Raw genomic sequence first — 25,132 nt, 5'->3', positions numbered from 1 at the left:
TGTGGTCAAACTCAGCTACAGCTGCCAGGATCTTCTGCAGATCTTCTGGAGATTGCTGGAGTGATTAAGACAAACTAGCCAGTGTGAAACGAAGAACTGCTGCATGGTTTTGTTTTCATCAAAACACTGCAACATTCCACACACATGGCCGTTACAAAAGCAGGTCCTAGAAAAGCCTAGTTTTAACGTCATATCTCGTCAGATCGTATCGTAATGCGTCGTGTTGGGAGATCCCCTGCCGTGCAGTGCTGGCCCCAAGTCTGGTAGAAAATGAGGAGGGTTAAGTCAAGAAGGGCATCCGGTGAGCAAACCGTGCCAAAATCAAGTTGCAGACTAATGATCCACTGTGGCAACCTTAAACTTAAGAGATAAGCTGAAAGGATAAAAAAAAAAAAAAACGATTTTATCATGTCATGACTGACACACTGTAGTGTTGTTAGTTCCAGCTGTTATGAAGAATACTACAGTATTCTGCACTCAGTATTTCTATACCAGCTTCTAATAAGTTGGAGCTTTGCTGTTAACACCCCCTCCCCCCCCCCCTTTTTTTTTTATACCACTGGCTATTTGAACACATTTAGTCGTGGGCTTCGTTCCATCAGAGCTGCAGTTATTACCTTGTTCTCAGTGAACTGTCGAGACAGTGAAAAGTGTCTGAAAGTTATACGCTGACAACAGAATGAAAACTAGTCTTCTGAGCTGTTAAGTGAAGACTTTGTGATGTTCTCTCTCCTCCTCCTCACTGACATTACACCTCCACAATAATACAGTGGGGAGCCTCCGGATTTTAATATCACTCATAGATGTGTAATGTCTCCTGTGAAAATCCTCTGTGGCTTTTCATTTCTGGGTTACTGAATTCATCCTCTTATATTACCTTTTCATAACTCTCTCGCTTTCCACAGCCTACCAGCCCCAAGTTTGGAAAGGCAGATTCCTACGAGAAGCTGGAGAAACTTGGAGAGGGCTCGTATGCTACAGTCTACAAAGGCAAGAGCAAGTAAGTATCACATGCACGTGGAATCACCGCTTAATCCAGTCCATCGTGTTTATCGTTCATAAAAGTCACTCATGCAGGCCGTGAATATCGGCCCACATTCAGTCACACAGGAGCGTTGGTGTAACTGAATAAGAGCAATAACAGTCACAGAGTGTATTTTGGTTTTTTACACCGCTGATCCTACACATGCATTGGAATTAGTTTCATTTTAATCGATATAGGATGGGTGTTTGTATTCATTCCTTGAGTAGCCCTGTTCCACTTGTCATGGTTTAGTGCTTTCCTTGCAGGATTAGCTAATTAAATTCCAGAAAAATAAGTGTTCATGCCCTAAATGTTTAAATCTCCAGACTCCAGATCTTCTCAGTAATGATGTTGTTGTGTATGTACCAGTTTTGATTGGTGAGCTTCTTTCAGTTGTAATCCTGTGGCCTTGTACCCAGGTTTCACTCCACTGCTGCTAAATTACATTTCATTAACTTAACAATCCTCGCATTCTGCAGCTTCACCGATTTCTTTACATGTATTTTTAATAGATTATTTTTTAAATAAAAAAAACAAAAAACAAAACACCAGATTATGACGCTTTCTTTGTCCTCTGTGTTGCTGCCAGGGTGAATGGAAAACTTGTGGCTCTGAAGGTGATTCGTCTGCAAGAGGAAGAAGGAACGCCCTTCACAGCCATTAGAGAAGGTACGACATCTTAAATAAAACTTTATTGAACTTTAACAAAATTACAATCACTCGCAGAGGTAGAAATATAATGAGAGAGAAAAAAAACGAAGAAGAGAAAGCAAAAACGCGGCTATAGCAGAATAAAAGGGAATAAGAATAATAAGAGCTGTGCAGGTGTATGGAATTAAAAAGAATGCGTATGGAGCAAAGTTAACGAGTTAGATGATTTGTAAATCTCATCAACCCATATTTTATTCCAAATAGAACATAAACAACATACCAAATGTTGAAACGAATTTGTAAAAGTATTTTTTATATTGTTAAACCCAAGTATTTAACTTCAGATTTGACATCAAATGAGGCGACAGAAGAGTTACCACGACTGTGAATGGGAAGAAATTCGCATTTTTCGATATTTAGGAATAATCCTGATGCTTTGATTTTGTTAGGTACGTTATTTATGAGCGGAAAGAACCGGTGATGCAGAAAAAAAAGTCAAGAACATGGGTTTGCGAGTCATGACACAGCTAAAGTATTGTACGTATATACGAATCATACTGGCTTTGTATGTTTAAGCGACATAGTAAAGTGTTTTTATGATGCACCAGTCTCCAGTCACCGAATTACATTTTGTAATAGCCCAGTGAGGGTATGATGTTAGTTTATGTATCTGAGAAGTGTCACAAATACGCTACAGTGTTCACAGAGCCAAAATATCGAATCGAGTCCAGTTTTTTGAGAACAGTGTTTGTTTACTGCGCTTTCCATAAATCACATCCACATTTATGTAATTTTGCTCGTAAAGCCGCCTATTATCCTGGAACAAATTTCTAATGGGAGCAAAGTACGTTACTCGTACGCAAGGCTGGATTGGTTGGGTTCTGCTCTGACAAAGACTATGTAGCTCAAATGGAATCACTGATGACTGACCGTGACCAGGTTCATCCTTGAATCCCTAACCTGCTCTTAGTCCTTCAGCAGCGGCTCCAAAATGTCCCATTCACTCTGTTATAAGTTGCATAGTTTGTCAGACTATTTCCACCAACAGCTGTCAGTTGTTACTCCCAGAGGCTGAGGCTCCTTTTGATCCATTGATAAAGCAGCATTGTCCTCTACCCTTGTACCTTCGTCTCGCTGTCTCAGCATCATTTCCTCTCCTCAGTCCCTTCTGATAATTTTTTTCACAGAATGTGTAATTGTCTTTTTTAGTGCAGGTGGTTATTGGGACATTTTCATTTGAAAAAACCATCAGTGATTATGTGTAAGAAAGATTTGCATTTTCAATTCAGCTAGTTTAGGTTAAACGATAAGAAGAAAACATAGTCTGGGTTTGACTTGATGTAATCATTCCTCCTTTTATGCTTTATATTGTATGTAAGTGATCGGGACAAAAATCCCCCCCCCCCCTGTGTTTTGGGGTTGTTATAATTTACATACATGTGGCGCTTAGCAAGTACCTATTTACATCAATGAAGTAAATGAATAATTGCTGCAAATGTACCAAGTCTTTTTTTTTTTACCAATCTGGAGCCATTATACTGACATTTTTGCACATCAGTCGGCCAAGTGGGAAAGATTGTAATGGTTAGAAATTGCTGAGGTTGATGTGAATGTACAGTACAGACCTACCCAACTACTTAAGCTTAGCATACTTAAATAAAGCATGCAAACCGATTGCCCTGAAAAAAGAAGTAAACGATTAGGAATTGTATTGTATGTATGTAGTACACTTGCAAGTACTTAAAAATGTACTTTAGGTGTACTCGTAGAACTCAGTCCGGATTACTCCGAATAAATATTTCAAACTACAGAATCATTTCAAGTTGAATGTGCTGTGAACTGTCTCACAAACAACATGCTTATTTAAGTTGGACCAACTACTGTGACCTTTCTTACAACTTTGAATATTGGAATGGTAATTACTTGAACAACAGTTATATTTATTTGTTAAAGACATGCTAACTGATAAACCATAAAAAGACTGAGCACTGATTACTCGTGTATTATTAGCACCTTAAATATTTGTTAAACTTGACTTTTCACTTTGGTCACATTGTCTTCAGTCGTGGTTTGTTATTTATGTACATGCATACTATTGTAACAACACCAGACTGCATCACAACATTATATTATTATATACTATATTACCAAGGGAACCACCACTTCCATATTCCCCACCTCTCTCTCTCTTGTTCTGCAGTAGATAAGTAAGAGTGCTTCTATGTGCCTCTGTGAGAAACGTTCCGTATGAGCACCTCACATTTCTTTAAGACACACTGAAAAATTGTGAACCTGTCCTTCAATAATCTCTTTATGTGGCAAGTGAATGTTGTAGCATTGGCTTCAGCCGTGGAATGAAGGATTCCCACAGAAGTCTGGTGTTCTCCCAACACTCAGACCATACTATACCATGCATTTATGTTTCAGTACAATGCGTTAGCAATGCTGAGCAAGTTTCACTAGTATTATAGAAACTAAATGAGTGTGAACATCTTGGAAGAAGCTACATTAGATTAACAAATGACACTGACTAAGAGAGATTCTTGAAATAACCTAATTTGTATTGAGACTGGACTGGCCATTAGTATGACTTAATCTAATTACTTGTATAGATTTATTTGTAGTAGACATACCTAATAAAGCCAATTTTACTAAGATGTACTGCATAATTCCTGGTGGACTGAACTCTGAACTTAATTTCTTTTGTAACTCTGTGTCTACTTGTCTCTCTGTTCCCCGGTGACTTGCCAGTCATCGTCTCATATGTAGGACAGCAGCACAGAGTCTGTGCCTTGGCTTGGTTTGACCTGTCAGTTGTGCATGTGAAGCACTTGAGACTCTCCAGTTTACTGGCTTGTCATACAGAACATCCACCTCCACACTTACAAGTGGTCTTTGAATACAGATAGGAAAAAGATTATGTCTTTTTGATCTGTGTATCTGTGTCTCACACAGAGAGAGAGAGAGAGAGAGAGAAAATCCATGCTCTCCTTGTGAACGGATCAGAAAGTGACTTTGAAATTTAACTAATTCAGCAATTACTGAGCAGGAAGCTCCCAGTGCATAGATGTGAGTAGCATTACATGTGGCTACTGAATTAAGTAATACAGCCTATTCAGAGAAGAAGAAAGTGGATTGTGTGTGTGTGTGTGTGTAAGGGAGTCGTTTGGAACTTCAGGCTGGTGACAGGATCTGACTGTAGTTCTAACCTCCTGTTTACTGAGAGGAACCTTGACTTTGATCTTCTCATCAGATTTGTTTTTTAACTCAACCTTTACATACTCAAACAGGATGAATGTATTCATGAGGCTTCATCACTCGCTGGCTCTCTGAAGATCTGTCCGTCAAAGCTCCCCTGTGTCCTTGGAAAAGAACTTTGTGTTTGCTAACTTAATGGCTTTTGGCAACTCCTGAAAATCCCCATTTATATCCGATAATAAAAACTTTACCCTATAATGCCGCTGTTACGTTCTATCCAAATGAAGCCTTGTGTTGCTTCACTTTGATCAGTCAGCTGTTTGTTTACCTGCCTAGTTTGTTGTTAGATTATAAGATTAAAACTTTAAATATTCTAACTTATTCTTCCAAAAGATATTTTTTTCTTTTTTACTTTATACTCGAGTGCATCAGGTATGGACCAACTGGGCGCAGAGGGAGTCTGGGAATCTGTGGGCTACTGCCTCCACAATTACTTTTTGTGATTGTATGGTTTGGTTGTACTGTCTTTTTTATATGAGCTCTTTAAAACAACAAAGAAGCTAAAAATAACTAAGTTAATGCACAACCTGAAACTATATTTTACTCTGAAATGTCACGTCACCATTTTTCTCAGTAAATATATTTCTAAGGGTGCTACTGTAATGACATGTTCACCAGATGTTGGGGGCAATCCCCATGCAATCTACACATGCAAAGGGTACAAATCATAGATGTCCATAAATTAAGTTATGTGTAATAATTTGAAATGACACAGGAAAAATGTTTAGAACACGCTTAGCGAAATACTTTATACAAATGCCTTTGTTGGTAATGGAAGCTTCAAGACACCTGTCGCATGCATTGCTCAGGGTAAGTTTGGCCCGGTCTTCAAATCTTAAACGTTCAGTGGGCCTCTTCTATGAACTCAGATCTTTAGTTCATTCCATAGATTTTCAATTGGATTCAAGTCAGGTGATTTCCTTTTCTGAAACCAGTTGAGAGTTTTCTTGGCCTTGTGTTTTGGATCATTGTCTTTCTGAAATGTGCACCCTTAATTAGTCTTCATCATCCTGATAGATGGCAGCAGATTTTTCTTGGTTTTTTTTTTTTTTTTTGGTAAATTTTTCCAAATTATCCTTCCTTCAATTATTATTATAAAAGGTTTGCCACTGCATGCTGCAAGAAGCCCCACACCATGATATGTTCCCACCTGGTATGGTGCTTTTGGGGTGATGGCATCCAAACAGTTCAGTTCAGTTTCCAGTATATCACAGGCTTGTCCAAATGTTATGCAGCAAACTTTAAATGAGGTTCAACAAGCTTTTTCTTCACCAACGGGGTCTTGCTTGGTGAGCATGCATACAGGCCATGGCGATTGAGTGCATTACTTATTATTTTCTGTGAAGCAATTGTACCTGCTAATTCCAGGTCTTTTTGAAGCTCTCCACATGTGGTCCTTGGTTATTGGATGACTCATCTGATAATCCTTTTCACTTCTCTGTCAGAAATCCTGTGAGGAGCACCTGGTCGTGGCCAGTTCCCCAAGTTTAAAAATCCTTCTGTAACTTGTGCCATCAGTATGTTTTGCAACTATGAGGTTGAAAAGGTCTTGAGAAGAACCCTTTTACCCATCATGACATCTTTCTTGTCTGACATCTTGGTATTGAGACACCTTTTTATAGGCCATGAGTTGGGACTGAACCAGCTGACATTAATTTGCACTGAAAAGGGGCAGAATTGCTTTCTAATTACTGACTTATCTACATTTACATTTAGTCAGACGCAGACGCTTTTATCCAAAGCGACTTACAAGTGAGGTACAAAGCAGCAAAAATCTAATTCAAGGAGAAAACATCAAAGCGAAGTCCTATCAGAAAAGTGTTTACATTTCATGAGATGCAAGTGCGAAAGAGAACACAAAGGATTTATAGGAAGTGCATAGGAAGTTACAGAATACTTCTGTTTTCAGCAGTTTTCTTAATATTGGGAGTGAGTTTGCTGAGCGTGCAGAGTTTGGTACTGTAGCTCGTTCCACTATTGTGGGATCATTGCAGTAAAGAGTTTTGCTTGGTGTCTTCTGTGCGGTGATGGGGCCACCAGATGTCGTTCGTTGGCAGACCACAGCGGACAGGACGGATTGTAGACCTGAATGAGGGAGTCGAGGTAAACAGGAGCTGTTGAGGTGATCACCCCGTAGGCAAGAGACAGAGCTTTGAACCTGATGCGAGCAGCTACAGGAAGCCAGTGTAGAGATCTAAAAAGTGGTGTGACATGGGGGTTTTTTGGCTGATTAAAAATGATGCGAGCTGCCGCATTTTGGATCATCTGCAAGGGCTTGATTGTGGATAAGGGTAACCACAATAACAAAGCGACTTATTTCAGCTAGTGTCTTATCTTTCCCTGTCTTTCTGCACCTTTCTTTCTTCATGTGTTCAATACTTTTCCTGCTATAAAATTAGAAATCAAAAGACTAAAACCACACAAAATAATAATATACAGTATCCCAAAAAGTGGTCAGTGAGTGTGGGGGCCTACCTGTGTGTGTGCCCAGGGGCCCTTTTTTAAATACATACATGGCTTCCATGCTTTTAGGGTCCTGAATATTACCACTATGGGAATCTATTTGCACTCTGTAATACTGTACTTGTACAGTCTTGGTACTATGTAGTTCAACATTAATGCATAGACTAATATGCTTGCAGGTTTTTGTTCTAATACAGTTGGCAAATGCAGCATAAGTGTAGAAAAAGTTCCACAAACATGAGTTCGGTATTTCCACTTTGTTGATTGTGATAAGCTTTTTCAGCCCACGCTTTGTTTTGGTTACTGTAAAATGTCAAGGCGGTAGATGTGGGAATTAAACTTAACTTCTTGACTTCGAAGTGATCCAGGTAAAGACATGCATTACAGAGTAAGAGCAAGATTGATCATGGTATTAATATCTGTTAGTTCTAGTTTGCCAAGTCCGAGTAATCCATCTCTACACAGTCAACTCTAAATAAATCCATTTTGTGACTGAGGTTGAACTTGAGTTGAAGTCTTTGTTAAATGTCAAGTTTAACATCTCTCACGATCCTAATAAACAGAAGAGGCCTTGTAAGAAGCTGCTAATTTGTGTTCTTTAACTAATTCAGTGTATCCACCCTCTGTAAATCCAGCTATCATCACCATCCACCCGATTTCTCAAATCCCTATTATTTGCACACGATGTACTCAAGGTGTGACTCAGATGGAGTGAATCATATGTGAAAGTCTTAGTGCTGATCACACCCAACCTCCACAGTAAGACCATGTAAGCTTTGCTAATAATGGGCGATTTGATCATATCCTCGAGACATCATCTCGTTGCTCTGCTTTATTAACAATATCTCTTACGTCATTTAAATGTTGACAAATGAGTGTGAGAATTTCCAGCAGTAAATCCACCCTGTAGTTTCTCTTTCTGTTTTAATCTTGTTTTAATCCTCTGTACATTGTGAGGCTTGAAGAGGGCCTGTGTTGCACTCTAATGATGCAGTTAATGAGGACATAGATCATTGCAAGTCTTCTGGTATCTCAATCTGAGCTTCAGCTTCTCTTTTGTTCTGTCTCTGCAGCATCTCTTTTGAAAGGCCTGAAGCACTCCAACATCGTGCTCCTCCATGACATCATCCACACCAAGGAAACCCTGACTCTGGTCTTTGAATATGTGGTGAGTCTGCACTCTGGGACATATAAATCATCCATCTGGACCCTATATGGGCAGACCGGTGAGGTCTGAAATGAGGTTGCAAATCTGTTTTTAGAGTTTGCTCAGAATGAAGCGAAGCCACAGTTTTAAAGGAAAACAGAGGTCAGTGCTGATGTCTGTGCCTTGTGATCCGACCTCAGCGTTTGTTCACTGATTGTGTTTCATTTTCTGAAAAAACTATTTTGATTGGCATTCTAATGTTTAAAGAGCACTTGTGGAATGTTTAAGCTGTCTGGCATTGTTCGCTTGGTGTTGTAGGATGGTAGCCAGGACCACCAGACATGGTGTTTCTGTGCCCACAGCAAGGTTTCAGGTGGCCAGTTAACTGGACGGAGACCACATTTCCATATCTGCTACACACAGTGTGTGGGATTAAATCACAGAAAGATTTACTCATTTATTTGTAGGAAAGATTTCTCCTACAGTGGAAAATTGAACTTGTTTCAACTTAAAAATCAACTTTATGTCAAAAAAAATACACATTTTTAGTCCAACTCAACCAAATATTTTATGTTGTGGAAACTCAATTTTACAGTCTTCACCACATTAAGCCCAAATGATATTAATATGCCAAAACTGTCAAATTAACATCAATACTAGCTTATCACAGTTTTGTCAGCATGTCAAAAGTATATTTTAGTAAGTTTAGAAGCTGTGTCTCCAGTACATATATGAAATATACAGTGCGTGTGTGTGTGTGGATATAAATCACATCTTTGTCATAATTCTTTAAAAAGCATATTTCAGCTGCTTTCATGAGCTTCCGGTTTTGTAAAGTTCCCCTGGATTCCCTAAGCATTTTAAATGTCAGTGCTTTTTTAAACGTAATATTAGTATCTTCAAATTTTTCATCTGAGCTTTTGCTGCTCACTGGTTAAAAATGGCCTAATTAAAATGAAACAAGATTCCGAGCCTCTCTGTGACCTTCTGCACATTCCACCTTTTGTTACTGTCAAGGTGGTGGTGAGCAGAGGCCCTAACATGACACTAAGTTTTATCTGCAAAGAAACAATTTTAGAAAATCTATTTTTTTCTCTCTAAGGATCAAACTAGTCCAATGTGCTAAATCAAGACAACAATTTAAAGTGCTGCTTAACTAAGTGTGACTTCTGTTTTTCTCCTCTTTTTAAATCCTGTCCTTACCACTGAAAGTCAGTAGAACTATATTGGATTATTGACCAGTCTCACTACATTCCAATCAGGACATTGTTACCAGTTAATTTTAGAAAAAGCTGTTGACCTCAGCTTCCTAGACAAAAATGTTCCAGGTGTTGCACAACTGTCCAGATCCTCACACTTTTCTATAGTTTTCATTTCTTCCTTGCATATGCACAACGGTTGACAATAACTTTTGATGATCACATTCATATTCAGGTCAATCTCTGATCCTTTAATGCTGAGTGAGGCAAAATCTCTCAAGCAGAACCAGCTTGTTCAGCGTTCCATCGCCACTGCATTTAATGAGATGGTGTGACGCCCCCTGTTGATAGATCTAACACATGTCAACATGAGAATTGCATTCACTTTCTTTAATGCTTATAAATGAATGTTGGTTGGTGCTGGGTTTTTTTTTTTTTTTTTTTCAATTCTAAGCTATGCAAATATTTTAGAGTTTAACATTATATATCATCTTGTCCTCAGTGTGGAAATCACACTGTGCAATAGGCCTGTTCAAGCAGAAAATTAGTCTATTGTTCTCCCTAAGCTAATGATGACTGGCAGAGAGAGGGTAAAACTGAAGGAAGAGAATATTGTGGGGAGGGGGGGGGCAATAAAATGTATTGCTGAGAGATAGAGGTGAAAATTAAAAGCATGGAGATGGAAACCGAGCTTGCGACTTGAGTATGATGGACAGGCATGTCCATGTTGGAGCAATCTGTCTGAATAATTCAACAGGGAAGGCTCGGCTGGTGAGTGCAGCAGTGGGAGGTTGTTGATATTGTAAATTTCAGAGGCACTGCCTCCTCCATGCTCAATCTAGCCAACAAAATACAGAGATGAAGGGCAGGCCAGCGTAACACTGCATGCATGTCGTGTGCGTAGAGGATTTCTAATAGAGACCAGCTCAGCTTTCAAACAGATCACCTCACGTCTCAGATGGTCAACACCGCTGTAAAATAAATTAGATTTCTCCTCCTGGTGGAAGAAATATGGCCCGAAGAAAGAACAGCTTTTTGTATTTGAAATCATATGCAACCAACTGTCATGTATGTTTCTTGAATCTTTAGGTTTGCCACATGACTTGTCACGTTTCCTACAGAGCTACTGTTTACTAAAAGTGTTCTGTGCTTTATTTGTTTTACAGCACACAGACCTGTGTCAGTACATGGACAAACACCCCGGAGGTCTTCACCCAGACAACGTGAAGGTACAGTCGTGTAACCATGCTTCTCCCAACACATTTAGCACATTAAACACCAACCACTCATTTACCAAGTGTTAACACTTTTATTCCTAAGACGAGTTTACAGAATCTTTACCAACATTCTCTTATTTGGGATTTGCTCTTAAGTAAGAACAAAATATACAGACACTAAAGACTATTTATTTCCAAGCCATTCTAGTTTTTAAAATGAATAAATACTACACTAATGCTTCAATTCACTTCACACAACATCACCATGGAATGTGATGAATCACGTCTCCCTCAGGAACCACCACAACAACAATGTGCATCCTGACCACTCCTGGCACTAAACAGCAGACTCGCTCAGCGCAGATAACTCTGGGCAAGCCTGTCCTCCAGAAGACAAGCATCTCTCTATCATCAAACAATCATTATCTTTATTACATCATACTCCAATTACCAGATACTTACTGCATTATGATACTTTCTTTGGTTAGTGTAAGGCAACAAATCCTGTTTAACAGTTTAAGTTAAGTTCTGGAGAAGGATTGTGGTCATGTTTACATTTACACTTTGTTGCTTTTGGGACATTCTCTTATCTAAAGCCAAAGACAGGTGAGTGTCCAAAGCAACAAATAAATCAAGTCAGCGCGAAAGCATTGGAAGAAAAGTGCTATGAGGACAAATGTTTCTGTTCCATTGGAAATAAGTGCAAAAAAAGGGAACAGCTTTATTAGTTCAAGAGTGTAAAAAGTCATGGAAGAGTATTTTAGAATACTGGGGTGCGTGCAAAGTAAGACAGTGGAGAGATTTGAAGTTGTACTGTAGTAGTGGTACTGTATACTGTGGTGTGGGTTTGTATTCAAGCAAAAGTTCCCATTAAAAAACGGACATTTTACCAACCTTCAATCAACCACAGCCCAAGCCATTAAAGATAAGCTTGTTCCCATTGCCATTATCCTAATGCTCACTCAATGATTTATCTACATAATGTACCTGACATTATGTGGGACATGAACCGAGTGCTAAAGCTGGCCGCTCTGCTCCTCTGTAAGACTACACGAGTAAACAGCGTCGGCGCTCGGTAACAAAAAGGAACATGTAGAAAGAAGCAGTGATGGAGTGAATGAGGACATGTGCAGTGGCGCTGTTGACGGTGGGGGGTGGGAATATGTCCCATCAGGGTGGAAGTTGACCATTCATGCTACACTCGTTATGTAACTTATACCGTTTGCCACTGAGGATTTACATAAGTAATATGTGTGTGTGTGTTTTTCCTGCAGTCAGCGGGCTTATTGAGAACCACACAAACAATTTAGGATTATTCCGAAAGAGCGGAGCGAAGTGTTGCTTGGCTCCTGCTGAATTTAGTACTTACTGGTGACGAGCCTGAGCTGTGATTTCTGTTGCTTTGTTCCTATGCACTCATGTGACAGACACTGCAACATGTATACAATGACTGCAAGGGTCCATAACAAGTGATTTGCATCCTTTTTGGTACTGTTCAGTAAAGTTAACCATTTATCTGAGGAAGCTTTGATTTCTGGCAATCCTCAAACCGTGTGTTACATTTTCTGTCTGATTGGCAACAGAACTGGAACGTGACTTACTGCAATGCGTATTGTACACAAAGCCTAATCATGTGGCTATTCAGGTGACTGTCTTTAATTAATTCAAACAGGTTATTATCCAAATATAACATGGATGGCTTATCAAACAGGCTTCCAGACACAGGTCCAGGAGCCCAAGAAGTTTGAGAGCCCCTGTGCCCAGTGTAATTGCTTGGGAGAAATAAAATGGCCAAGATACAACACAAAATGACAACAGACAAAAAAGGGCAAAAAAACACCACCATAAACAGAGACAAAAAAAGAAAAGTACAAATAAAATAAAATAAACTAATAAAATATTACAAAAACAGGACCAAAGAGAATTACAGAAAAAAGACAAAACATATGTAAAATGAAGCTTTAAGTACCGAAAATGAAAACAAATCATCTAAATTAAAAACACAAAGCCGCTACTAAATATTTTATTGACGTGATTTTAAGTCTTTTTGTTTCACTCTGTCTTTGAGTCAGGGGGGGTCCTAAGGGTTTCGTGGAGCACAGGCGGGTTAAAGGTCCAAAGCTTTTCATCCAGCTGTGGACTGGAAGAGAAATACGTGAGTGGCAGGAGTCTGAGAAGCTGAGAAAATGCTGAAGAATCATGGCATGTTCCTCTTGCGGTTCTCACCTGTTGCAGTCCAAACACACTTTCAGCTCCATTGATCACCATTGTTCCGACCTTCAGCCATCTTGCTGGAATGGCTGTCATTGTGTGATGGTCAGTCCACCAGTTCGGGACACACCGAAATACCACTTAAACTAGGATATGGATTAGCATGAAATTCCAACCCTGTCTCTTAACAAATATTTGGAAATTTAGACATTGATCCTCCACTAACTATCAGCCTCACTGACCTCTTCTCTTGTACAACCATGAGGTTGACATTTGTAGTTTATTATTTTTCAAACAATAACACAATACAGTAGCACGGTTAGGTTATGTCCACAGCAAAGCAGCCGATTTTGACCTGAACCTAAGAAAAGCAGAATAAAATCCTTAGTATCTGATATTAGTGTGTTTTATGACTGACAGTGAGCAAGTGCAGTCACTCAACCGTCGTCCTATTTACTAATCAGGAAGATAAAAGCTATTAGTGCCTCCACTGGTGCTGGATCAAATTAACATTTGGAGAAACACACTCAGACGCTCGGTGCTAATGTAATTATCGGTCAAGAAGCAGAGAGCCATCTCTGTGTGTATGTGCTGGTGCAGGTGAAAATGTGTAAAAATTTATGTTTGAACTTGATGATTCAGAGTAAAAATCTATTTTTTTTTTCTTTTTTCCATAGCACCATTAACTTTTCTCACCCCTCTCACTTTCAGCCCGATTTCTAAGCAGCTTGTGCTGCAATTGAACACAACACGGTATGACCTCATTCAGGCGGCTCCCGAAGTGCTCTTCTTATTAGATTATATGCAGACAGCTGAAGGGCTGTGCCTCAGTGGCATCTCTGTAGATCAATGGCTAACTGACACCCACGAACCATGCGAACAAGCCAAATAACAGCCGGCACTTACTCTTACAATTACATTACAAGGGAAGCTCTTGACAGACCTTTAGTTATCACTGTCACGTCAATATCCAGGTTAGATGATCACAGCAACAATCTGACACGCGGTGACACATGCAGCCAAGTCAAACCCCCATTTTTTTTTTTAATTCATGGACCCCCAATTTTATTAGCTCAGAAATATTTGGACAATCAGCCTCTCGTCTGTTGTACTCTTTGTCATTCTCTAGTATTTTGGGACAAAGAAACATGTCACTCGGCGGAGTGATGTCTGACTGATCGGTTTTTAATCACATTTGCAAAACTGCCCACAGAGGAATAAGCTAATCTAGGTCGTGCAGATTGACAAACATCACACATTAATAGAGGCAAGTCATTGTTGGTTTTAGTGTCTGCGTGGGGATTGTTCAAAATATGATTCATTATCCTTTAAGGCTGTAATTGATTGCAGCAAGGATTTAAACTCACATGTAGTACACTATGTAAATATTTAAAACCACAGAAATTGAGCCAGCATGAATAAATATGGATTCCTGCAGGATGTATATTGTACTTTGGACTGTAGCATTAAAATGATGAATAGATGAATGACTATGCATTTATTTACATGTCATACACCTACAAGTTTTCAAGACACTAGTTCTATTACCTTCAGAGGGAATGTACATGTACAATGAGACATCTTTCCATGTAACTGCTACACCAAGACTACCAGCTAAATACACAATCAACTAACAATAACTGTGATATTTCAAACGTCTCATACATATATGTAAACAAGTCATCTGCCACATCAAACATATTGAGGTTCCCATTAGCTATATTGGGAATAATTTTAACTCAAAGCTCAGTTAAGCACGAAATTTATTTCATTCTCAACCAAGAAAAACAGAAGACATTTTCTGTCCTTCTCTAGAACCAAGTGAAAAATCAAATTTCAATTTCCGATTTAAGCTTATCCTTCTGTACCATAGTGCTTCATTGGAGCTCCATGAAAAAAAAGTGTTTTTTTTTTTTAATTGAACTTGAGAATCTAAAAACGACCAGCACTTTTTACAGCCGCTGTAAAGTCTTTGTGGTGCTTGACTGAATCAGTGTAATGTGAACTATGTTCGGGGTTGTGTTGGCTTGATTGACAGGTCTCCTATCCTGTCACATTCAGCTTTGGTGGTTATCTTCTCTCCGTCCACTATTACCTGTGACCAGATGTGGCATCATTACTTGCCAAGGTTAGAACAAGTAGAAAAATGAATTCAGTCTTCAAAAGATCGTCTTTGGATACAAAGACACTCAGGCTGTGCCATTTTATGAGCTGTGCAGTGGGGTTTCAGGGGGCCTATATTTACACACAGATACCCTGCAGTACAACATAGCTGCCCATTAAAACATAAGCCAAAGACAATTTTAACCATATCTGGATCTTTATAGTCAACAGTGGCAAGATCCACGGCGCAGGTTGATGTCTTTTCTTGATTCAGCCCATTAAGGACAACGCTGTACAGATGCTCAGTGGAAAAGATACGGGCTCCTTCAATGCCTGCTGGCAGATGGTGGCTTCTTTCACTCCATTTAACACTCGTTCATATTAGCTCCCCCTCACTGATTTCACCACATTTACTCATTTCAGCAAAATGTTGTTTTGGACAGTTGGCAGTGAATCCAGAGGTGTGTGTTCTCAGCTAGACCTTTGTTGCCAGAGTCCTTTTCAATGTTAAATTCATAGTGAGTTTACATTTCATGGTGCAAGAATGTAATTTGGCATTGTCGATCAAGCTCTCGGCTTTGTCTTTACTAGAAAGTGTTCAAATGCCATAAAAATAGAAAACTTATGACAGCAAATAGGCCACATTAGTGAATGGTTTGGGCAAAGCATTTGACTTTGACTTGTGAGACTAGTGCACCAATGTGTGCAAGACTAAAGTATCTTAAACATTTCGGGCAACCTGCTGTTGAAGGATGCATCCTTTCTGCCTAGTGCTCTGGTCAACAGCATAATATCTACATTTGATTCTGCATAGATATCCTTGCTTTCCAGACAACGACTTACGGCACCACCATTCAACCAACTCTGCAGGATTTTGGTCCCTACACTCTCATGTGACTCACTGAGGCATCTCATAAAATAGCAGCCCAATAGAGAGCTGAAGAGAAAGCAGAGGTTCCAATTTGCATTGTAGAAGAAAAAACCTTATTCCAAATCCCACCGAGGTTTCTAACTATAAATACAACCTTCGAATGAAGCCTCGTGTCATGTCAGGTAATGTTCTAGGTAGGAAAAATGCTTATTATATTATATATTATATAATATTGTGGTTTATCAATATTAAGTTACAAAGAATGGAAAAGGAAACTGATAACGGACGAACACTATGTTCCTGATGCAAATAGAATAGAGGATAGTTGGAATGTGACGTAATGACCTCGGCTCTCTATGGCAACAGATGTCTGTTGAAATAGCAACATAAAGGTGGATGTCATAAGCACCTGGTAACAATTAATAACCAAGCCCAGAACAATTTTGTAGATCTGCTCCCTACCCCATAATGATTTTCACCTGGATTTTTAGGCTCTTTACACCACACAACCTACATTTTTCCTTTGATACTGTCACGTTTACTGCAGCTCCTGAAGCTGCTTGACAACAATATGTTGCTGCTGGTTGGCACCAACAGCTTTATGGACTTGTATTTTCTTTTACAATCCAGTCCTAATTTTCTGGTAACATACTTTGACTCATGCCAAGTTTTTCTTGGAAGCAAATGAAGAGACCAGCGCTGGACATTATTCAATTTTACTAAGATATAAACTTTCATTACTTCTGAGGACTTGAGTGATGACCGGTACTTCATCATCAGGTCATTTCACTTTTTTTGAAATTAGGAAATAACAAAGGCTAAAGTGCAAAATGAGCTCAAACCTACTGACTATGTTTCCCAGCAGATAAACGTTCACATGAATAAGGCTCTCATAGAAGAACATTTTAAATACTGTGCCGTGTGTTTTGCCTGTCAGCACTTTACAATTGCCAAGAGTGGGCCTCGAGATTTTGAGTTTAGTTTTTATTTTGCCCCCAATCAATCAGTCTTCATGCGTGAGTATGTGGAAGCTTGTTAGCGTACCGTGTTCCATATCACATCTCTTCATTTGAACAGTATGTTTCTTTTCCTCCTGTGTCCTCTGCTGCTTTGCTTTGTTCTTGTCCTAGTGAAACTTTATGAACCACAGTGTGCTGCTGTCATTATGATGCATTGCCTCATGCTTTACTGCACATTGAATATCAGACAAAGGATCCAGACTCCAATAGATAAGGCAGACTCAATCTAAGCCACACATTATTTTCATAATGCTTACCTTGATAGAGAGCTGCACTTGCCTTGGGTCTGATGGCAATGAGTATTTCATCATTAGAAAAATGGCGGTGTGTTTATTGGAGTGCTGATGATGTATTGTTGTAGAGGCAGTAGGGTCACTCCCCGGGTGATAAATTATGTCAGTGGTTGATTTAACTATGATCACATGGCTTATTTCTCCTGTAGTTATGAACTAATAATGCACCATGATTAAACCAAGACTCTGTGTTTGCATGCATTAGAGAAATCCCTCTACTCAATGAAAGAACTCTGCAGAAAATTGTCATTTAACATACATTCAGCTAGTTTGACTGTAGTAGAATTCACATGATCTGGTGCTTGTTGGTCGCATCTACCATGGCTGCAGGAGTGTGTGTTACAATTCAACTCTTAGATAGGTATTGAGCGCATTGCACAAGGAAATAGTCATTAAGATTAGAATTCTGTTGCTATGCAGCTATAACAGTGTGATGTCGGATACCAATAGAATATGGGATTGGTTGTTTTAATGACTTGGGGACGACTGTCAGGAGGTAGAGCAGTCATACACTTATCCTAGGGTTGTTGGTTCGATTCCTGTCAAAGTGTCCTCGACACTGAATCCAACCTAGTTGGATCCCAGTGGGTGCAAGCCAGCCGCTCCCCCGATGGCGTGTGAGTGTGGGGGTGATGGTGAGTGAGAATGGGTGAATGAGATGCAGTGTAAAAGCACTCTGGGTACCAGTAAGGTGGAAAACCGAACAGCATAAAAAGACATTTTATAATAATGTGTGTGTGTGTGTGTGTTTTCTCAGTCGCTTGCATTCACCAAATATTAAAGCTAATGTTGTATATTTTACCTTTCACCATCACTGTCTTCCCTGGAGGGGGTTATATACTGTATCATCCTTTTTTTCTTTCTTTTCGTCACTGTCTCTTAGTTCTGTCTTTATTTATCTGCTCGCTCCAGTAGATAATTGGTGTAGTCACACCTTAGACAGTAGAGATGGACATCTCATAGTAATTTTTTTAGAGCTGGGTGAGATTGCCTGGTAAGCAGATGGTTCACTGCTTACCACTCTGACTTCTAGGAAGAGCAATGATGTAAATCTTCTTTTCATTTGAAGTGAAGTTTGAACCTGACCAGTTTTTAACAGGACTATTTAATTTAACTTCACAATTGGCCCATTTTGGCAGCGTAATACGTCAGTTGAGTAGAATGATTATTATTGTCATAACGTCTCCTGAAACCGTCCTCTGCACCTCACTTTCCCTTAAAAATTGGAATGCAAATTGTGCTGAGATGTTTCTAGTTGAAGCCAAACAGAGAAAGGAAAAGCTGAAGAGGAGTTTGATGTCTGAATTAAAGGGCCGACTGAAATGAATAAAAGAGTGAATTTTCTTTCTTTTTATTACCCTGCAGTTGCACTTCTAACAAGGCGAAGGCTTTTCAGAAGTGTGTTTGATATACATGAGTAAACTCGCGTTTCCTATGCTAATTTCCTTCACTGTAGTTCATCTCTCACCCGCCGAGTGCAGGAATAGTAAACTGTTGACCCGGTGACTCCAGATGCCAGGCCGGTCCCGTTCCTGATTGGACTCCACGCTGCTTCAGTCAGCTTAATTGGCTGAGGCTACAGTATCAATGAGACAAGAGAAATGAGAGGGGAAAGCTGGAATTGGAAAAAAAATTGAACGCCACGTCATGCACGCCTCATTATTTGTTGATTGACGTGTCTGCGGGGGGGTCGGGGGTGGTGGGGGTTGAAGAACTGCCATATCGCAGAGGCAAAACAAAACAAGCTTAATGTGGCTCTGACTTTGAGTACGTTTTAGGATTTTGTTGATCTTCAGCAGATACAGTTTATGCTCTGTGCACATTTTAAAAACTACATTTTGTTTAGTGGATGCAGTTTGGTATTATGAACTCTGTAGGCAGGTGGGGGGGGGGGTTATTTAATTTTCAGCAGTAAATTAAGTGGATGTCATAATGTATTAATGCATTCTAATGATTGTTTGCTCCTATTTATAATTGTGAGTGAAGAAATACAGAGCTACCTGACGTGAATGGAGGATTCTGTGTTGTTAAATGTTGAGTGTAATTGCTCTTTACACTTTAGTGCACTGGTTGTCAGTGTGCGAATATTGTGAGTATGAAGCGCACACAAAAAAGTTAATTTAAGATGAGATGAAACGAGATAACACTTTGTTCACCCCTTAGTCGATATGTTATATATTCTTTAATTTGAAGTGGTTCTTATAGTTGTTGTTCAGTAGACCATCTACTACCTACCCGGAGGCTTGTAGGTTCATTATGTTTAATACATGATGAGAGTAAGAGTGGCAGTTGGCGTCATGAAATACGGGCAAGGGTGGATGGATGGGGGATCAAGACACGAGACTTTGAAACTAGAGAGTGTGTTTCCTGTTTTAAATTGACAGGTGATGTTTTTTTTTTTTTTTTTTACTGTGTTTTAACCCAAACCAAGAGCTTTTCCCTAAACCTAACCAAGTCACCATCGTGGCGATTCCTGTGCCCACGTTTCACAAGATCTTAGCTCCTTGAGAGCTTAAATCTCTTAGAAAGTGTTGATTCTAGTCATTATCCTGAAATATGATTAGTTTACATTATAGACCTTAAAACATCTAAACCAGGTCACATCCCAGAAGAATATTGTTGAGTTTGGGTAAGAGTTGCCATAAAGAATAATAATCAGTGATGATGCTGAGTTTAATGATTGATCCCTTTGACGTTGATAGTGGACAAGAAAGTACTTTTTCCTGTAAATGTCCACTTCCAACTCTTTGGTCCTAGTAATGTTGAGCTGGCGTTGGTTCAGGCCACACTCATTAACGTAGCTGTTCTCAACACCTCTAACCCCCACCTTTATCTGGAGGTAGCAGAAGTTTCCACAATGTTCTGTGCAGGGTGAAAAGGAAACGTGGTCAGATGGCCCCCTTGAGGCCCCCTCGGCTGCTATGGGGAGTTTCATACATACATATTGCCATTATGATTTCCCACTGCTACAAACAGCCTACTCTGTCATATTTTGCAGACATGTCCTTATTAGAGTGTGTGACCACCCCATTAAAACGTTTGTAGACCTGCCCCTGATATTACTTTATAATGCTTTTGAACTTTACGACACCAGATTCTTCCAGGTAAAACACCGTCAGCTTAACAGACTGAGTGGTCTGTCCGAATGGTCAATAGAGATTTACCATGTCCTGGGTCACTGATATAATCACACGTGACCTGTAGCTTGACATGACACTTTATTTATTTATTTTGTCTCTTTTGAAATGTTCAGTATTTTAACTTTTTCCTGCCGCACTGTCCTGCTCTGTCTTCCTCCCCACTGCTGTCAAAAAACAAAAAAACTGCCTTGGTCTTTGAATTAATTCACTGCCCTTCAGGAAAATGTAAAGGGGACAGTTGCCCTGCCCAGGTCCGTGTGTTTGATGCGATTTCCATGAAGTCTGTCACAACTCCATATTTTGCCGCTTCCGCTCTTTTTTTTCTTCCCCACCTCCATAAACTCCTAATAAAAAAATGGAAATGATTGAGAAAACATATCATAAGCCAGGATTGATGAACCGTAAAGGAATAGACAGTTTCATTTATGACTTAGTTTCACTCTGACTAGTCGATGCAGCAATTCTCAGCAATTCAGCTGTGAAATCAGTCGGGCGTCATAACGTCCACTCTGTCTGATCACTTGAGCACTAGTCCAGAATGATGGCTGTGTTCTTGATTGATGGCTCCGCATTGATTTTGGTGTGACTGTGTTTGTGAGAGAAAAAAAAAGGAATTTCATTGAGCTATTTATAAATACCGTGGGGTTCATGTCTGTTCTCATTTCGACCGGAGTGAAGTCTTAGCCCTTGTGATAAATAGGTTTTTCCACACCTCTCTGTACTCGAGACCTGCTCCGTTTAATGTGGCACAACAAAGACATGTAGATTCAGGCGCAGGGAAAAGGGAGGAGAGGTATTAAAGAAGAATTGACATTCATGGAAGTTATCTAGAGTGTGATGGAGGAATATGCCCACCATCTCACATCCGCCTAAGCCATATGGAAATATCTGTCACTTCTGTAAAACAAATACGATTTTTCTTTGTTCACTTGTGTCTGTAGCTGTTCCTGTTCCAGTTACTGAGAGGCCTATCCTACATCCACCAGAGGTACATTCTTCACCGCGACCTGAAGCCACAAAACCTGCTCATCAGCGACACTGGAGAGCTCAAACTAGCTGACTTCGGTGAGTAAAATGGACACGTATGCTCCTTTTTTTTTTTTTTTTTTTGCGTATCTGATAGATATAAGAGCGTGTTTGTGCAATGTAGATGTATTGCTGAGTAATATCCCTTCTGTCACTTTGCTTTAATTGTGGTAAGAGTCAAAGTCAGCATGATTACTGTTACTAAAATGCATAAATTCTAATTTGCATATGTTTTATTCAAAATACACATATCTGCATTTTGCTATTTATAGGAAATCATTAGATTTTGGTGCTGAAAGAGTAAAGGTCATGTTGACTCACATCTGTCCCCGTATTTTGACGAACACCTGAATTTTATTACGTCTGGCACAAACGTCCATGTTCAGTAATGGATGAACTGATTAGAATTTAAACAAGGAACAACCGAAAAAGTGCAGCATAAGGGAAATGAAGTTGTTCTTGTCCTGGGATTTCACTGGCACCTACTTTCACATCACCTACATTATACTGCAAGTCATGAAAGGTCGCAAGACGTGATAGACTAATTACATTGGGTCCTACAAGATTTATTTGAGTCTTGTCCTCTATTCTGGCGTTGCCATTTTTGGGGAATTTTATAATTTATTTAATTTTGGTGCCAGCAATATGGGTGAAATATGGCTGCTAGCCATCCATCTGCCCACCATGCTGGCCAAAACCACAATGTCTTGACAGCTACTTGACCTTTTCTTTATGATCTTCCATTTAGAGCCACTGTCACAAAATAATCTCTACTTCTATGCAAGTAACATTAAAATTAGATATGTAAAGATTGTTCTAGGACATGCTGAGTACATTCTGGCCCCCATTTTATTTTTTTGTAAAAGCTTTGTTTGGATGTACTTTTATAGCTACCTTTGTGACTAACACCTCCGTTAAAGGCTGAGAGTTGAAGATTTGGTTTTCGGGCTTATGTTATGCATTAGGCATTAAGAGTAAAAAGTAAGGCTGAGCTGAGGGGCTAGTGAATGCATTGTATCAATGAGTGTTCTCATAAAGATAGAAGTACAAATGGTTGGTGTGTGTTTGGACACTCTCCTGAGGTGGCACCATATGGATAGAATCCATGCTCAGTAAACACTGCCTACTTGGCCAGTCTGGCATCCTGGGGGGCAGACAGACTACTACAATCAAGCCTTCTGTACACTCCACCAATTCATCAGTCCATCTATCCACCCATCCTTCCATTCTGTCTCTTTCATCTAACACCCCTCGTTCATTCACTCACCCATTTCCTAACTCCTCGAAACACTGTTTCCTTTACCTATCCATCTCCTCTACCCTTACAGCCCTCCTTGCTCAGACAGATTAGAGTGGGGTGGGGAGGAGGTATGGCAGCTTCATCAATAATGCATTAATGCATTGTATTAGCACAGAAACATTACTGAGAGGGAAATGAGAAGGAGAAAATAATGGACAAAATACCAAATGAGCAAGAATGAAAATCCCTGGCCTATTAGTCTGTTGCTGGAGCAGTGCTCATCAACAAACACGCACATAACACAGAATCAGCCTTTGCCTGAGGGATGCCAGATGAGGAAAGTGAAGGCCGTTCGAGTGTGCCTGTTTGTGTGTGTGTGTGTGTGTGACCGCCAGGGTTCCCTGCGGTCCCGGGGCCTTGGCAGCAGGAATACTAACGGCCAACAGCTGAGGCCCGTGGTGCTTGCAAAGAGAGACGGAGGGAGACTGTCAACAAAGGAGGAGCTGAGGGTTCCACTGAGCGGTGGCAGAGCGCTCAGTGGGGATGAAGCTCTAAGAGGATACAAAGGAGGATAGCTAAGATAAAATGTAACATCGGCTGAGGATAAAAAAAACCCCTCAGCCTCCTGGTCCTTTCTTCACTCACTAATGCCTGGTGCACAGATTTAAATCTGCGGTCCAGAGCAAGTTACCATAAAAACTAGTCGTTCACCACAGTCATTGATGATAAAGAGTCGTGGTTCTACAGTTACAAATTAGATCCACCATTTGAGGCATCTGCTATCCATTGTACTTACAGCTGGGTGGTTGGGCAGAGCAGTAGCTGATTTATTAGATAGGGCTGATTATTCTTCAGCCACTCTAGCCTGTATAGCTTCAAATCCCTTCTGCTTGTTGTCGAGTTGATCCAGATGCTGTCCTCTGCTCCTCTGTGACTTCCTCACTTTTTAATGAGCCACACAAACAACTACCACATACTCCAAATGAGGCTTTGAGGAGCCCACATGTTTCATATCAAGGACACAAATAATTGAGGCCAGCTAAAGGAGTGTATGGGGGGTGATTTGTCGTGTTTGTGTTCGTGACGCTGTGTGGCCCATAATCACAGCGTGCGTACAAACACCTACAAATAAATCTCTTACTAACTTGATCGGTTGCACAGCGTTGCCAGTCCTCACAAATGCTCTCGCACTGACAACTTTACTAATTTAGGAAATCTGAAAAAGATCATTTAATTAGAAAGCTTATGCAGGTTTGTTTGTTTAAGTCTATTTCCTAACTGCACCTTCTGGTAACGGCAATAGCAAAATGCGTGAGCAGATTCTTAAAAGATGTTAATCCCGTGTCATCTGAACTAGTGAATTTATTACAACACTCATGTCTGGAGTTATTTTTGTTTGTTATCATTGTTGCTGTGTGGAAATGCAACCTGTGTTTCCTTAACTGCATTGTCTGGCTTGAACTTTATTGTAAATGATTATATTACATACATATAAGAGTTAAGTACCAAAATGGCTTCCTGAGAAAGTATTTAAAAAGTATTTATTTAAGCTGTAAACAGTAACTATAAATGGAAAGATTTGTATTTATAATGTAGTAATCCTAAGCAATGTTTTTGCATTACAAAAAAAGTGGTGTTCATGTATCCAACAGTTTGTGACAAAACAGACGTAGAAGTTGAAGGTAGCTCGTGCGTTTTTTTACTAATAGTAGTGCTATCGAACAATGTTGTAACTGTGTCACATATAAGAGGATACACATGGAAATACATACATACAATTGTTTCAAATGATTCCACTAATCATGTTTCAGTGCAAAATGGGAAGAGAAGACGAAGCATTTATCTTTATAATTTGACTTACGAGTGACTTGTGTGCTATAGTATAATTCATTTATTCCTGATTGATCCTATTTTGAGTTTAATCATCCCAACAACTTAAACACCTTATAGTTATAATATTCCAATAGCAATATGTTGTGATGCTGTTCATCTAACCTTCTGAAGCCACACGCACATAACACACTTTTTTTTTTCCTCACACAAAATTACTTTAGCCCTGAGACAATTTTCTCATGACAAGCCTCTAATTATAGAAATGAATGGGGCAGCAGATGACCATAGCTCATAGTCCACATACTTCAAAGTCTTATGACTGGAGTGAATGTGTCCGCAGTTGGAATAAACCTGCTGAAAGGTTGCTTGTGCTTGCACTCAAACACTGAAGCGCTGCCATATGCTGCCACTGTCCATCGCCAACCTGGAGCACAGAC

At 39.7% G+C, this 25,132-nt stretch overlaps 1 protein-coding gene across 3 annotated transcripts in view; it reads left to right on the top strand.

Annotated features, from left to right (window-relative positions):
• Positions 1–25,132, top strand: part of cdk14 (cyclin dependent kinase 14) — a 178,621-nt gene that overhangs the window by 65,875 nt on the left and 87,614 nt on the right. For all 3 annotated transcript variants that reach the window (XM_067510135.1, XM_067510137.1, XM_067510138.1), the window contains 5 exons: positions 906–1,000; positions 1,614–1,693; positions 8,470–8,564; positions 10,909–10,971; positions 21,538–21,661. In XM_067510135.1, coding sequence (XP_067366236.1) covers positions 906–1,000; positions 1,614–1,693; positions 8,470–8,564; positions 10,909–10,971; positions 21,538–21,661 — 457 coding nt within the window. The remainder of the gene's footprint in view (positions 1–905; positions 1,001–1,613; positions 1,694–8,469; positions 8,565–10,908; positions 10,972–21,537; positions 21,662–25,132) is intronic.

This window comes from Channa argus, chromosome 7, assembly GCF_033026475.1.
Source record: "Channa argus isolate prfri chromosome 7, Channa argus male v1.0, whole genome shotgun sequence".
Taxonomy (NCBI): domain Eukaryota; kingdom Metazoa; phylum Chordata; class Actinopteri; order Anabantiformes; family Channidae; genus Channa; species Channa argus.
Note: the sequence above shows the minus strand (reverse complement) of the source record. Positions and strands in the feature narration are given on the sequence as shown.